The sequence below is a fragment of the Quercus robur genome, chromosome 12, assembly GCF_932294415.1.
Source record: "Quercus robur chromosome 12, dhQueRobu3.1, whole genome shotgun sequence".
NCBI classification, from domain to species: Eukaryota; Viridiplantae; Streptophyta; class Magnoliopsida; order Fagales; family Fagaceae; genus Quercus; species Quercus robur.
Window position 1 is genome coordinate 19,042,728 of NC_065545.1, and position 13,600 is coordinate 19,056,327.

Sequence of the window (13,600 nt, forward strand, 5' to 3'; positions counted from 1 at the left end):
ATATGTATTGGATGGAGATGCAGGGGATCGAACCCTGTACCTCTCGCATGCAAAGCGAGCGCTCTACCATTTGAGCTACATCCCCGTTTGAAATTGAGTTCTTAATTATAATATCTTATATTAATAATATTAAACGAACAGGATCTTTGTTAGCAATTAACTCTTGATCCCCTCCTTCAGCCTAAGACGTGAGACGTGTAGAGGCTTCGGGCTTCACTCCTAGCACGTTTGCGTTGCGCTTGAATAAAGCCGAAATGTGTTACATCCAATAGTCAATGGGAGAGACCAGTTAAAAAAAAAAAACATTTGGCCAAGTGTTCATTCTGAGCAGCATATTATGAAATTGGTACTTCATTGATTTTTTTTTTTTTTTTTGGTAAATCGGATAATAACATTAACTAACAAAAAGCAAAAGAAGAGCGACAACGCTCATACATAGTCCCAGTGCATCAAAATTTACCTAAAGAGAAACATCAGCAGGAGGGAAATGAAAAATAACAAAATCTTGAGGCAACAAGGCGCCCCTTCTAGCAAGAGCATCGGCACACTTATTCGCCTCTCTGTAGCAATGTTGAACTCTAGTCCTTGGGATCTTTTGCAAACCTTCTAAACAGTCTGCAATAATCACATCATTACCCGAAGGTCCATCACTACCTTTCTGCACCAGATTCACCACAAGCATAGCGTCTAATTCGAAAATGACATTGGTCAAATTTAGAGCAACGCAAAGGTTTATTCCATCTCGGAGAGCCCATAATTCAGCAGCTACGCTTGAGGTATGACCAATAGCACGTGCATAGCCACTTACCCATTCTCCACAGGAATTGCGGATAATACCACATCCACCAGCCCTACCAGGATTGCCCAATGAAGATCCATCAGAATTCAGCTTAAACCAATCATCTGGGGGGGATACCACTGCACCTGTATGACAGCTAGCGTGCATTGGAGCATCTCATTCAAGCCGAGGAATGCAAATTCAGAAGCTTTGGCTAGAGTTTCCTCCTTTAAAGATTTTTGGACTTTTGCATTTCTAAAAATCACTATGTTGCGTCTGAGCCAGAGGCACCACACTCCAAAAGGGAAGAGAATGCTCCGAGATATACCAGATACAGCCACCTGATAATTGGTACAATTTATTCGAAGCCAGTCCAATAGATTAGTACCATAGAATGTGCAAGAGTGGATCGGTATAGGAAAGGAATTCCAGAATTCTTTGGCAAGAGGACAGTCACGTAAAATGTGAATAATTGATTCAACCTCCGCGTTGCACAGAGGACAAGAGATGGGAACAAGTCCCCTTGCGTCAAGCACTTCTCTAGCGGGAATACTTTTATGAATGCCCTGCCAAAGGAAGCACTTGATCTTGGGTAAAGCAATAGTTTTCCACACCCAATTACCCATAAAAGACTCATACAAATGGGAATCATGAACTACACAAGCTAGATTATAAGCCTCCTTCAAATCAAACTCCCCATCAGGCGAAGAACACCATGAAATATGGTCTACACTTGTTGCTGCCATTGGAATAGGAGTTGCTTTGATTCTCTGCCTTAGGGAATATGGAAAGGAAAAAGAAATATCTCCCAAGTTCCAAGAGTTATGCCGCATAACATCCCTAATAAGCAAAGTCTCCTCATTTCTCTACAAAGTACCTTCAATGAGGCTTCTAATGGTACCATCACTCAACCACTTATCATGCCAAAAAGATAAACTGCTATCTTTCCCCGCTATCCATTTTATACCCTTATTAAAAATAGGCTCACCTCTCTTGATTTCTGCCCAAGTGGGAGAACAAGATCTGAACTTATTTGGAGGCCACCTCCTACAAGTGATGTATTTGTGAGATAGAACTCTAGCCCAAGGGGCATCCTTTTCTTGGTGAAAACACCAATTTAGCTTGGCAAGAAGAGCTGAATTCCTTTCCTTGGCTGATTGAAGGCCGAGACCACCATTGGCTTTGGGTTTTGTTATCTTTTCCCAGCTGATCAGGTGGAGTTTCTTCTTAGTTTCAGTAGTGCCCCACAAGTTGAGTACATTAAGGAGTTTCTTTTTGTTATCCACAAATTGAATGTTGGAAGACTTCAAAAAGAAAGAGAACAATCTGCAATCTAGCACTAATATGAAGAGTGAGACTACAGATACATAGCCTAACAGCCAAATGACAGTGCATATGTCTCAACAGCAGCCTAGAGAAGCCAATTTATCACTCACAGTGAGCTCCCTAATGATAGCTAAAAGGTTTCATTTGCAAAGAAAAAGGTCATAAACACCAAATATCCATGTTTCTAGTTGTGAAAACTGAAAACTAGAACCTATAGATTCAGAAAGGTTAGAAAATATCCTCATTTCATCAAAACATTAAGAACAAATTAATAACTAATCACAAACACATGCCAAAACAATTCACTAGAATGAACCCAGCAAAAACCAAAACATCATTTCATCCGTAATTCAGCTTAAACAATATAATATTCATTTCACACAGAAAATTGTAAAACATTAAATTATTATCCTTTATATTCAACCACCAAAAATACCCAAATTAAGGGTTTACAAGGACCAAACAGATCAGAAAGCCCAAATGGGCACCCAACAAATCCCATCCTCGACCGTTTCTTAAATCTCAAACATCAAATTCCTCACCCAAAAAAAATCCTAAAACTCTTGCGATGCTGATCCAATATCACCTTTCCCTTTACCAATCTTCTTAGGCAACAAATTCTGATGAATATTGGGCAAGACACCTCCATTAGCAATGGTGACCGTTCCCAAAAGCTTGCTCAACTCCTCATCATTTCGCACAGCAAGTTGTATGTGTCTTGGAACAATACGATTCTTCTTGTTGTCTCTAGCAGCATTGCCAGCTAGCTCAAGAACCTGTAGAGAACCACATCAACCAAATAAATGAGACAACTCAAAATCACATCAATAACCTCAATTAAGCCCAAATGGTTTATCACTACAAATGACAAATCTTACTGGTGCTTTCTTACAAACCAAACACAATTTCTATTAAATTTAGTATCTTTACAGTTTCTATCCAATATTTTCTCAGCAACCAAACAGAAAAGAGAAACTCAAAACCCAATACTAAACAAAGTCCCTAATTGCATAGATCCAAAGATCCAATACCCAAATCCATAAACTAACAGAGCAACGATCACAAAACACAAAATCAGCACACCCAGTTTCCCACATATTCTCGGCATCCAAACACCCCCACGAAATGAACCTAAAAAAAAAAAATCAAAGACTAACCTCAGCAGCAAGGTATTCGAGCACGGCGGAGAGGTAAACCGGAGCTCCGGCACCGACACGCTCGGCGTACTTGCCAGCTTTTAAGAACCGGGCGATACGACCCACAGGGAATTGAAGCCCAGCTTTCTGTGACCGAGAAACAGACTTCGAGGACTTTGGTTTGCCTCGGCCACCCTTGGTTGAAGCTCCTGTGGAACTCATGGTTTTGCACTTTGGTTTTCCTGATCGGAGAAAAAAATGAATGTGATTTTTTTTGTTTGGGTCTGATGATGATAATATAAGGGTTTGAGGGTGCGAAGGAGTTAAGGATAGTTTATATAGGAAGAGAAAGAATGCTGTGGTGGGTTTTGATTGGTGGGGATTAGTTAGGTGCGGATCGCCAACGTGGCATTGTGATTTTGCGGGAATTTGAAATTTTTTTCATGGCAGGAAACGTGGGAAAGTGGAAATGTCTTTTTTACAAAGATTTCGATTTTTTAACTTTTTTCAGGGATGATGATGGGCTTTGAAGATGTTGATGAATTGAACAGGTTGTTGTCGTTGGCCCAATTCAAGGTAGTTCAAACTTGGCCCGAGTTGAATCCCATTGCTATTTTCATTTCAGTTAAGCTATAATATCTGGCTGTACTAAAAAAATAAATAAATAAATCTATCATTTTTGTTACTCATTTTCCCATCACATATGCTTAAGGGTGCCAAATTGTCTCTAAGCAGAAGAATGGACACACGACAGCTTGGCCTGGACCTGGAAAAAAAAATAAAAATTATATATATGCATTTTTTTATATGATGATTTGTCTAACCTTAAAAATTTGTGAGTTTGTGACCACCCTAAATTTTTTTAGATCCCAACAAATTTTAAAAAAAACTTTGGTCTTCTTAACAATATATTAGGCCCTCTCAAACAAAAAGAAAAAGCTCATGAAAATTTTATTGAACTCAAATTTGAAAGAGGTGTAGCTCGTAATAGCATTAATAATGAGACTATCGTACAACAGTTTCAAAACATGAATGTGGGGCCAGAGAATTTGTGACCCCAGCCCACCTTACATTAGGGCCCAAGACCCGAGCCAAGGAGAGAAATTGCCGAAGACATACAACGAAAGTCCAAATGGCCTAAAGATATAGCCGAGGACGATTCTGTCCTCGGCATCCCAAAGCGCTCCTAGGAGAAAGGGCGAGTACGGTATAGGAGCGGTTTATGGAAAAGCTAAACACCTCCGCATTGATGGGGAAAGGACTCCTGAACAGTGTGGCGACAAAGGACAAGGGAAAGGTTACCATTACTGCAGTTAAGTACTCTGCGCTTAACAGAGCAATTCTTTTCAGTTTTTACAACCACTCCCAACCACTTTGGGTATGGGCTGATAGGACAAGTATCAGCTCTAGAAAGCTGAACCTACACGTGGACGTTGGAGGGAGGGTGAAGGCTAGTATTAAAAGGAGAAGGAAGCAAGCCAAAAAGAGGGGGGGAACTAGGATGAGGGCCAAGAACTAGAGCCTCCTAGGCCGTGCCGAGGAGAAAATCTTTTTGGACAAACTTAGTCCACCCCTGTGCGACCATCATGAACATCGTGACTAACAACTGTCCGGTGACCAAGGTCTAGCCTTTTAACCCACTCTCTACAAATTTATTGTTTGAACCTTTAACGTTCGAACCCAATAAGCCAATCTAGGGTCGTTACAAATTGAGTCTTTACAATGAAAACTCGTAAAAAAAAAAATTTTGTAAAACTTGATGAATTTGTGTTTTTTTTTTTCAATATATAAAGTTTTATTTTTATTTGATTTTGTCTAATTTAAAGTTTTTTAATGGCCAACCTCAAGAAAATTTCTAGAACCGCCACTGTCCCTGGCTCTTGGTGGGTACCCAAACCCTACCCAATTCAAACCAAGTTTTTTTTTTTTTTTAAGAACTACAAGGAAAAATGTTCTTCTTCATTTTTAAACCTAAAAATAATTTTTCTATAGTTAATTTCAAACAATAGAGCTGAGACTTTTTTATTGAGTTTAATTTTGTCCTTTCTTTTATTTTCTTATGAAACAAATCAAAATTTTATTAGTTTATAGGATTTAATGTACAATTTAGTAAATTTGTTACCAAATTTTTTTTTTTTTTTTTAAGGATTCAATTTGTTACAAAAATAAAAATAAAAAACGTATTTTCCATTCCCCCATTTATGATCTACAAAGAATAAGAAACAAAGTGATCCAAAAGTATTTATAGTAGTAGAATATGTGAAAAAAAGTATATATGTTTTGCATACAATAAATTAAAATTTTATAGACACTCACATTCGGGAAGGGACAACGCCCCTTGGCCAAAGAAAAACATGCGCTGAGGGGGATTCTTTTGTCATCCACGTTGAGATTTTAGAATCACACAATCAAATGAAATTGCTAATAAATTTAAATACTAAACACAAATTCTTCCCCCCAAATTTAAATCATATTCCACTGGAAAAGTTTTGTTTCAAAAGAGTGAGAAAGCTAACACAGCGATCGAAAGAGTTGGGAAACTTTATGAGAGAGAGAAGGAGCGCAAACAAAGTAGGCAAGTGAAGGTAGTCACAGTGGTGAGTAATAATAACAATAAGTCAGAGTGTACACATCTTCTGAGGTTCCAAACTTGAATGAGGGCGACTTGATGAAGAAAGCAAGAAAGGAGTTTTTGAATTGCCTAGAGGTGAAGAATGTTCAAGCTATCAACTTGCAAAGGAAATATCATTGTCACTGAGTTTGTCTGTGAGAAGATTTAGTAAATTTGCTCGGGTATTCTTTATTTTGTTAAGGTTTTTTTTCTCTGTTTTTGTTGGTCAAAGTGAGTTTGGCTGTTTGGGTTTTCATTAGAGAACATATTTGTAATTGTTGAAATTTATAATAGATTTGTTTTTCTTTATGGGTTCTCTCTCTCTCTCTCTAAATTTTGTTAGAGTATTATTTTCAATTGTCAAATTACAAATTAAGCCTGCCTACAATTAAAACATTCACAGGATAAAGTAAACATGTTCAAAATAAATTTGTGGAATCATCTTCCTTATGTTCCTTTTTATTTTTTGGGCATCTACTTCCTTTTTTCTTCATTGCATTTTTACTGAAGACATAAAATCAGTCATAACTCCTAAGGATTTCACACTTTACCTGTTTTAAGAGCATGATCAGGTTAATGTTCCGATGCAAAGTTAACATTAAAATTGAGATAGAAAATAAAAAAAGTTGTCCCCATTCCAAACAAGATTTCTTTTAGGAAAATTAGACAAAAAAGAAGTAAAATAACTATGGTTTCAGTTAATTCAACTGTTAATATTTCTTATGGTCAAATAAGAGATTTGTCTACAACAAAAACTAATTAGAATATTAGTCTAATGATAAAATACAATTATCAAGAGTGAATGTCAAAAATTGAAACTATTTTTTAAAAAAATAAATAAAATAAAATAGTTTCAATCATTTAGAAGAGAAGTAAATTAGTTCCCTTCTTTGTAAAAACTCTAAAAAATAGTACTAATATATATTTAATCCAACATCTTAAACTAATCAAACTCCACTCCTCGAATAACCTGAAGATCTTATTAACGGAGCTTGTTCTATGTTGCTCGATCCAATTACCAATCAAATTTGTTACAAAAATAGTTATACATCACCAATTACACTTTTGGTTTCAATAGCGAAATAGACTAAATGTATACCCACAAATTTGACAACATGATCGACCACAACCCTAATAGCAATCAACATCACACAGCTAAGGTAATGTTTTTGCTAACTAGGGTAATTGCTAACATATTTACCACTATTTATAGTTTACAATATCAATATTGCAAAAGATGAGAGAAATTTTAAGGTTCTTCCTCCAAATTCCAATATATTCAAGCTGAAAGAAACACTACTTTGATCACTTTTCCATCTTAAATGCTTGATTGAATTTTTAATTTCAAAAATTCCCAAATTTTAAAACAAAAATTAACATTTACAAAGATAAATTTTAGATGCAATTACCACTAAAATTAATAACAAATACAGTCATACAGTTATAGAATCTGCAATTGTAATTATATATTACATCTAATGTGTTCACCGAATCAAAGATAATTGCTAACGTTTTACAAGATGATTTAAATTATTAACCCATATTTTTACTCCAAATTCAAATTACATTCAATATGAAAGTTTCAATTCCACAATCACTTTTCTTGTTATATTCTTGCCCTGAACCCAATATCCGATCCCATATTCAACCCACATCTCACTTTACATTTACAGAGAACAATTTAAGATCCAATTACCACTAAAATTAGACAAGTGTAGTCACAGAATTAAAGATAATTACTCCAAATTCAAAACACATTCAATCTGAAACATTAAATTCAATAATCACATTTCCATGTTATGCGCTTAATTGAAATTCAGATTCCTATAATTTCCAAATTGTAAAACATAAGACACCATTCACATAACACAAATTGAAAATCTGAGATAAAACCCAATATTTCATTATCATTCAAGTGAAGCTTTACATAATAAAAAGCTACTTCATTACAAGGCTATCATATCCATAACCTAACGAAACCCAACAAACCCAGTACACCTAAAATTCCTGAGAAGCAGACCCAATATCACCCTTTCCTTTCCCAGCTTTCTTGGGCAACAAATTCTGATGAATGTTAGGCAAAACTCCACCATTAGCAATGGTCACAGACCCCATAAGCCTGCTCAGCTCCTCGTCGTTCCTCACAGCAAGCTGAATGTGCCTTGGGATAATTCTGTTCTTCTTGTTGTCCCTCGCTGCATTCCCAGCCAACTCCAAAACCTGAACCAAGAAACAACCCAAAACAATCAGTAACCAAAAACCAAAACAAAAACCCAGAAAATGACAAACGAAACAGCGTTATTTCAACGAACCTCAGCAGCGAGGTATTCAAGGACGGCGGAGAGGTAGACTGGGGAGCCGGAGCCGACACGTTGGGCGTATCGGCCGGTTTTGAGGAACCGGGCGACACGGCCAACTGGGAATTGGAGACCGGCTTTGTGGGATCTAGAGACGGACTTTGTGGCTTTTGGCTTGCCTCTGCCGCCCTTTGTGGTGGTTTCTGCAGCGGAGCTCATTGTCGGTTTTGGGATTTGAGAGTTTTTGAGTGAGAGAAAGAGAGAGATTTGGAAATGTGTTTTGCACTTTTGCTTTTGAGATATTGAGTGTGATGGGTTCGGTGTGTTTTGGTTTATATAGAGAGGAAAGGAGGGTTTTGATTGGTTGGTTTTGGTTGTGCGCGGATTGCCAGCGTGGCTGGGAGATTTTTGAAATTTGAAGGTTTGAGAATTGAGAGAGTGTGTTTTTTTGATTGGTGGAAAGGGGTTTCACGCAGATTGCCAACGTGGGAGGGAAGGCTCTAAGGGTCTTTTTGGATTGGTGGAGTGGGGTTTCACACGGATCGCCAACGTGGCAAGAAGATTTATGTTTTTCGGATTGGTTTGAGGGGCGGGAAAAGTTTTCAGTTTTGGCGCTGCGTTGTTACGACGTCGTTTTTTGGTTTTGGGAATAATGTAAATTATGCTCTTTTTATATTATTAAAGGATATAAAAATTTTACTCTTTAAAATATTATATTGGATATTTTAGTCAATCGAATTAGCTAGGTAGGTATTCACGTTCACATTAATTATAATCATTTTATTTACATGACTACAAACTATCGTTAATCACTACAAAATATTAAAAAAATATATAATTATTAAAATTTATTTTAAATAAAAAAATAAATTTTAAATTTTAAATAAAAAGGAAAAAAAGAAAAAGAAAAAAAGGCATAATCATAAATCATTCATAAAAAGAGTTCCAAATCACCTACGGCTAAAAACCCAAAACTTCACAAATTACAACCACTACAAAATTACAAATGTAAAATCAAACTCGCACTAGGGGAAGAATAACATTCATATTTCATAGCATTCGCTTTGTAGATTACACGCTTGTACCCAAGCTTCATTGCTATGGCTAACCTAATTGTCTTGAATTATGCTTTTAGTGAATTTTGATCTTGTGTCAACTTTGTCCATACAAAAATTACTTTTTTATTGTAATTTATTTCCTCCACTACTTTAAGAAACTCTTTTTGGGTGTGGTAGCTTTTCTCCCACTTTCATTTCCCATTTATTTAATTCTTCTTTACTAATATACCTCCCTCTCTCAATTTCATGTGATAGCCCAATGTGGGAGAAAGGGGTTGGTGGTGATGCAATTTGGGTGTAATGAGTTTTTAAGGCCTTGTTTGGTTCAAATGTTTTCATCACCCAATTTTCAGTTTTCATAACACATTTTCCAAATTTTGTGGGCCCCACATGAACTTGTTGTGTTTGGATCAGTTTCTTAACTCAATTTTCATAACTTAATACTCAAAAATTAAGTTTGAGTTATGAAAACTGAAAACAATTTTTTGATGTTTTCAAGTTATGAGAATTGATTTACCGTGGCAGTTTTGTAAAAATAACCAACGTTTGGGACCCACACGGATGAGTTGTCTCTATCAGTATTTATTAAACTCCACTTTCTCTCTCTTGTCTTTCAAACAAATCAAAACTCTCTCTTCTTCTTCTTTCTCTCTTTCTTTTGGCTCTTGCGACACAGTCTCTCATTTCTCTTTGATCTGATCTTGGCTCAACTGGCATATCATTTCTTTGTCCACAAACACAAACCCACAAACATTTGAGATGATATTTGATCAAACCCAATCACGGCAAACACAAACGAGAAAAAATGATCGATTCAAGCGAGACAAGAATGGGCTATTGGTTTTGGAGAGAGAGAAAGGTTGTTGAGCAATGGAGCCTGGGTTCTTTATTCCCTTCCTTTGCTATTCTCTATGGTTGTGGATAAGAGAAGAAAAAAAAAAAAAAAAAAGAGATTTGGAGTGGGGAAGAGAGAAAATCTGGGCTATGCTTAAGATTTCTTTTTTTTTTTTTGAGATTTGGAGGGGGAAGAGAGAAAATACGTGTTGTTGCTGTTATTAGTTGATCTAATAAGTGGGGAAGAACAAAACAGAGAAAATTGCAGAGAAAGAGGAGAGGTAAAGACTGAAAACAAAGAGGAATGGAAAGGGAGAAAATAAAAGAGTTTACCGTTCTAATATGTGTCAGCATGTGGGGTCCACTAGTTCAGTAAAAATAGAGTTGTTTTAGATGAAAACTACACCCGAATTTTTGAGCCAAACGCTTATGGGATAGAGTTAAGAAAAGACGTAAATGCAAGTCCTTACATTTTAACTTTATTTCATTTTGGTCTCTACATTTTAATTTTACCACTTTTAGTCCCTAAACCAATTAATGCGTGTTATTTTCGTCCTTTCCGTCAGTCAACCAACGGAAATAGCTGAGGTGGCAGCTGAAGGAATTAAAATATTATAAAAAAAATGCCACATTACCCATGACACATCAACATATAAATTTAAAAAATTAATTTATTAATTTTAACTAGATAATACAAAAAAAAAATAGAATTAAAAACTAAAATTCACATGAATTAAGATTGTTCTTCATGTTCTTCAAATTGTTCTTCATTTTACAACTTGTTCTTCATATTCTTCCCAAATCAAACCCGGCAACCAAGAACTCAAACCCATCATAAAAACACAAACCCAGCAACCCAAGAACTCAAACCCAGATCACTAGGACATAAATGAAAACAAGAAGAAAAAACCCAAATTCAACACCTTAGAGATCATCAAACCCAGCACCATCAGATCTACCACAAATCAAGATCATCAAATTCTTCATGTTCTTCCCCAAATTCTAACACAATCAACACCGAATTCTCAGTAAATCAAACCCATAAACTAGTTAACAAACCAACCCAAACTAAACCCAGATCAAGAAACCAATCATAACAAACCTAGGTCAACACAATCAAACCCAGATCCCACCACCAATGACCGACACAATCAAGCCACCACCACCCTGCCGATCAAAAACATTTCTTCATAACATGAACTTCAGCTCAAAAACTCACAAAAATTCCAGAACATGACCACCACTACCACTGAAAAAGTCACCAAACCCACTGATCAGTCAACAAACCCACACCAAGACAGTGGCCAAGATCGGCGAGCCCATTGTGGCCAAGATCGGGACAAAGGCCGAGACCGACGAGCTCCATTGTGGCCAAGACCAGGACGAAGGCCGAGATCGGTGAGCATCTAAATTTTTTTTAAAAAAAATTATTATCTTTGTAACACTTTCCACCGTCCGTCTCCCAAACCCTGGAAATGAATAACAATACCCAGAAATTAAAATCTGATCCACAGAGATGAACATCAAACCCACAAATTTACAACCCAGAAAGAAACAACAACACAGAGATGAAACAACAAACCCACTTAGATGAACAACCTATATATAACCCATAAGCAGCTCCTCAATTCTGTCTATCATTAACAAGCCCAGAAACCATAAACCCACCACTGTCCAATCACACAACGGGGCAAGCTCTAGGTCGCAATCAGTGAGTTCAAATTCACTAAAGATGTCTCTTCCACACCCACTCGCTGGTCCGCTGTTACAGCTGACCGCAACCGCTGCTTGTTCTAAAGAGGCAAAATGGGTGAACCTAAATCAAGCTATCTTGGTGTGATGTTTCAGATCTGGCCACCAACGAAACAGATAGTTAATTTGGGTGTGGGTGTGGGTTTGGGTTTGGTGAATCGGGATGGCTTTGTGTCTGAATTTGGCACAAGTACCATTTGGATTTGAATGGTCATAGTTGAAGTGGATCAGTTTCTCAGTTTGGCGGGTGATATAGAAGGAGGCTTGTGTCATTCAAATGAATTGGGTTTCTGGAATTTTTTGCGTTCATGGTTTAGTGTGAATTGTGAAGTGATTTTGGTTTTTAATTCTGTTTTTATTTTTTTTATTTAGTTAAAATTTATAAATTAATTTTTTTTAATTTATATGCTGATGTGTCATAGGTGATGTGGCATTTTTTATAATATTTTAAGTCCTCCGACTGACACCTTAGCTATTTTCGTCGGTTAACTGACGGAAAGGACGAAAATAATACGCGTTAATTGGTTTAGGGACTAAAAGTGGTAAAATTAAAATGTAGGGACTAAAATGGAAAAAAGTCAAAATGTAGGGACTAAAAGTGCATTTACGCCGAAAAGAAAAATATAGAACTGAGTTTTGAGACATGGATAAAAGTTTTGAGTGATGAGAAATGAATATTGAGAAAGGAATATTGAGAACTGAGTTTTGAGTCATCTTGAATCCAAACATGGCCTAAGAGGTTGTTTGGATGTGATGGAAACTGAGTTATATAACTCAGTTTCCATCACCCATAATCCAAATATCGTGGGACCCACAGAAAAAAGAGTGTTTGGCTAGGTTTTTAAGTGTTGTTTCCACTTTCCATCACTCAAAACTCAAAAATTTGAGTTTGGGTGATGGAAATTGAGAACAAAAATTTTGTATTTCCAAAAGTTTAAAACTAATTTTCAGTGCCAGTTTGGTAAATAGAGTGACTTTGTGGGACCCATGTGTAGTGCATTGTCAAATCATCTTAAATCCTTTGATATTACTATTGCTTAGCTCCTCATTTCAGTTCATTTCTTCCCCATAATTTTCAGCAACACCTTCCCTCTCTCCGTCTCCTCTCACATTTCTCCTTCTTCATTTCTAGCGACATTTGAGAATTTGAACCGAAGCACTAAAATCGCCTGAGATGAACATTTCGTGATTGAAGACAAAATATCGAGGAGTGTCAGAATCTTCTCCAGTGACATTGAGCTCTGTTACCATTAGTTGTCCTTAACGAGCCCTTATTTTTGTGATCTTCTCCTAGGTGCAAACTATCTCTCTCTCCCTCTCCATTTTCCATGTCAATTGTTATATTTGTTCATTTTAATTTATGTTTTATGAATTTTTTTTGGTATTCTACTTTGGATGTTAAATTGGGGTTTTCCCCATGGACTAATGTTGATGACCCTTTTAGTTTTTATTAGTAATTACTTGCTCCATACTATAAAGATTGCAAGGAAACCAAAGCTTACAACAGAAATTGACAAGTGAATACAACTAGTTATATATTCTAAAAGTATGAATTGTGACCAACCCCCATTTAAGAGTGAAGAATGTATATATTCGTAGGCATACACCCAAACTCAAACAACCAACATACCCATCCAAATTTATCTAACCCAAATAGCATACATTACATTAAACCCAAACTCAACAAAACCCATTGATTGCATAAATATTGTTGTGGAAAATGGGGTTAAACATTACAAACCCAAAATCTCCTAATATTTTTTGAGGCAAAGTAGAGTAAATCTATTCCTTAAGTTTATTCAAAATCA

At 36.4% G+C, this 13,600-nt stretch overlaps 2 protein-coding genes and 1 non-coding gene across 3 annotated transcripts; all 3 read right to left on the bottom strand.

Annotated features, from left to right (window-relative positions):
- Window positions 1-12: 12 nt before the first annotated feature.
- Window positions 13-85, bottom strand: TRNAA-UGC (transfer RNA alanine (anticodon UGC)). The gene has a single exon. It is a non-coding gene; the product is annotated as a tRNA-Ala (tRNA).
- Window positions 86-2,453: 2,368 nt separating this feature from the next.
- LOC126709407 (histone H2AX-like) lies at window positions 2,454-3,555 on the bottom strand. The gene is made up of 2 exons (XM_050409626.1): window positions 3,262-3,555; window positions 2,454-2,880 (listed from the first exon to the last, which is right to left on the bottom strand). The coding sequence occupies exons 1-2, from the start codon at window positions 3,460-3,462 to the stop codon at window positions 2,659-2,661; spliced, it is 423 nt and encodes a 140-aa protein (XP_050265583.1). The 5' UTR covers window positions 3,463-3,555; the 3' UTR covers window positions 2,454-2,658.
- Window positions 3,556-7,733: 4,178 nt separating this feature from the next.
- Window positions 7,734-8,458, bottom strand: LOC126709716 (histone H2AX-like). The gene is made up of 2 exons (XM_050410046.1): window positions 8,164-8,458; window positions 7,734-8,071 (listed from the first exon to the last, which is right to left on the bottom strand). Exons 1-2 carry the CDS (start codon window positions 8,365-8,367, stop codon window positions 7,850-7,852), a joined length of 426 nt encoding a protein of 141 aa, XP_050266003.1. The 5' UTR covers window positions 8,368-8,458; the 3' UTR covers window positions 7,734-7,849.
- Between the last annotated feature and the right edge of the window lie 5,142 nt (window positions 8,459-13,600).

What these genes read in the sequence shown, in the direction of transcription:
- LOC126709407 (XM_050409626.1), bottom strand. Translation starts at nt 3,462, where the DNA reads ATGAGTTCCACAGGAGCTTCAACCAAGGGTGGCCGAGGCAAACCAAAG. An exon ending in TCGAATACCTTGCTGCTGAG is followed by an intron (nt 2,881 to 3,261) that starts GTTAGTCTTTGA and finishes GGTTCTCTACAG; the next exon opens with GTTCTTGAGCTAGCTGGCAA.
- LOC126709716 (XM_050410046.1), bottom strand. Translation starts at nt 8,367, where the DNA reads ATGAGCTCCGCTGCAGAAACCACCACAAAGGGCGGCAGAGGCAAGCCA. An exon ending in TTGAATACCTCGCTGCTGAG is followed by an intron (nt 8,072 to 8,163) that starts GTTCGTTGAAAT and finishes TTCTTGGTTCAG; the next exon opens with GTTTTGGAGTTGGCTGGGAA.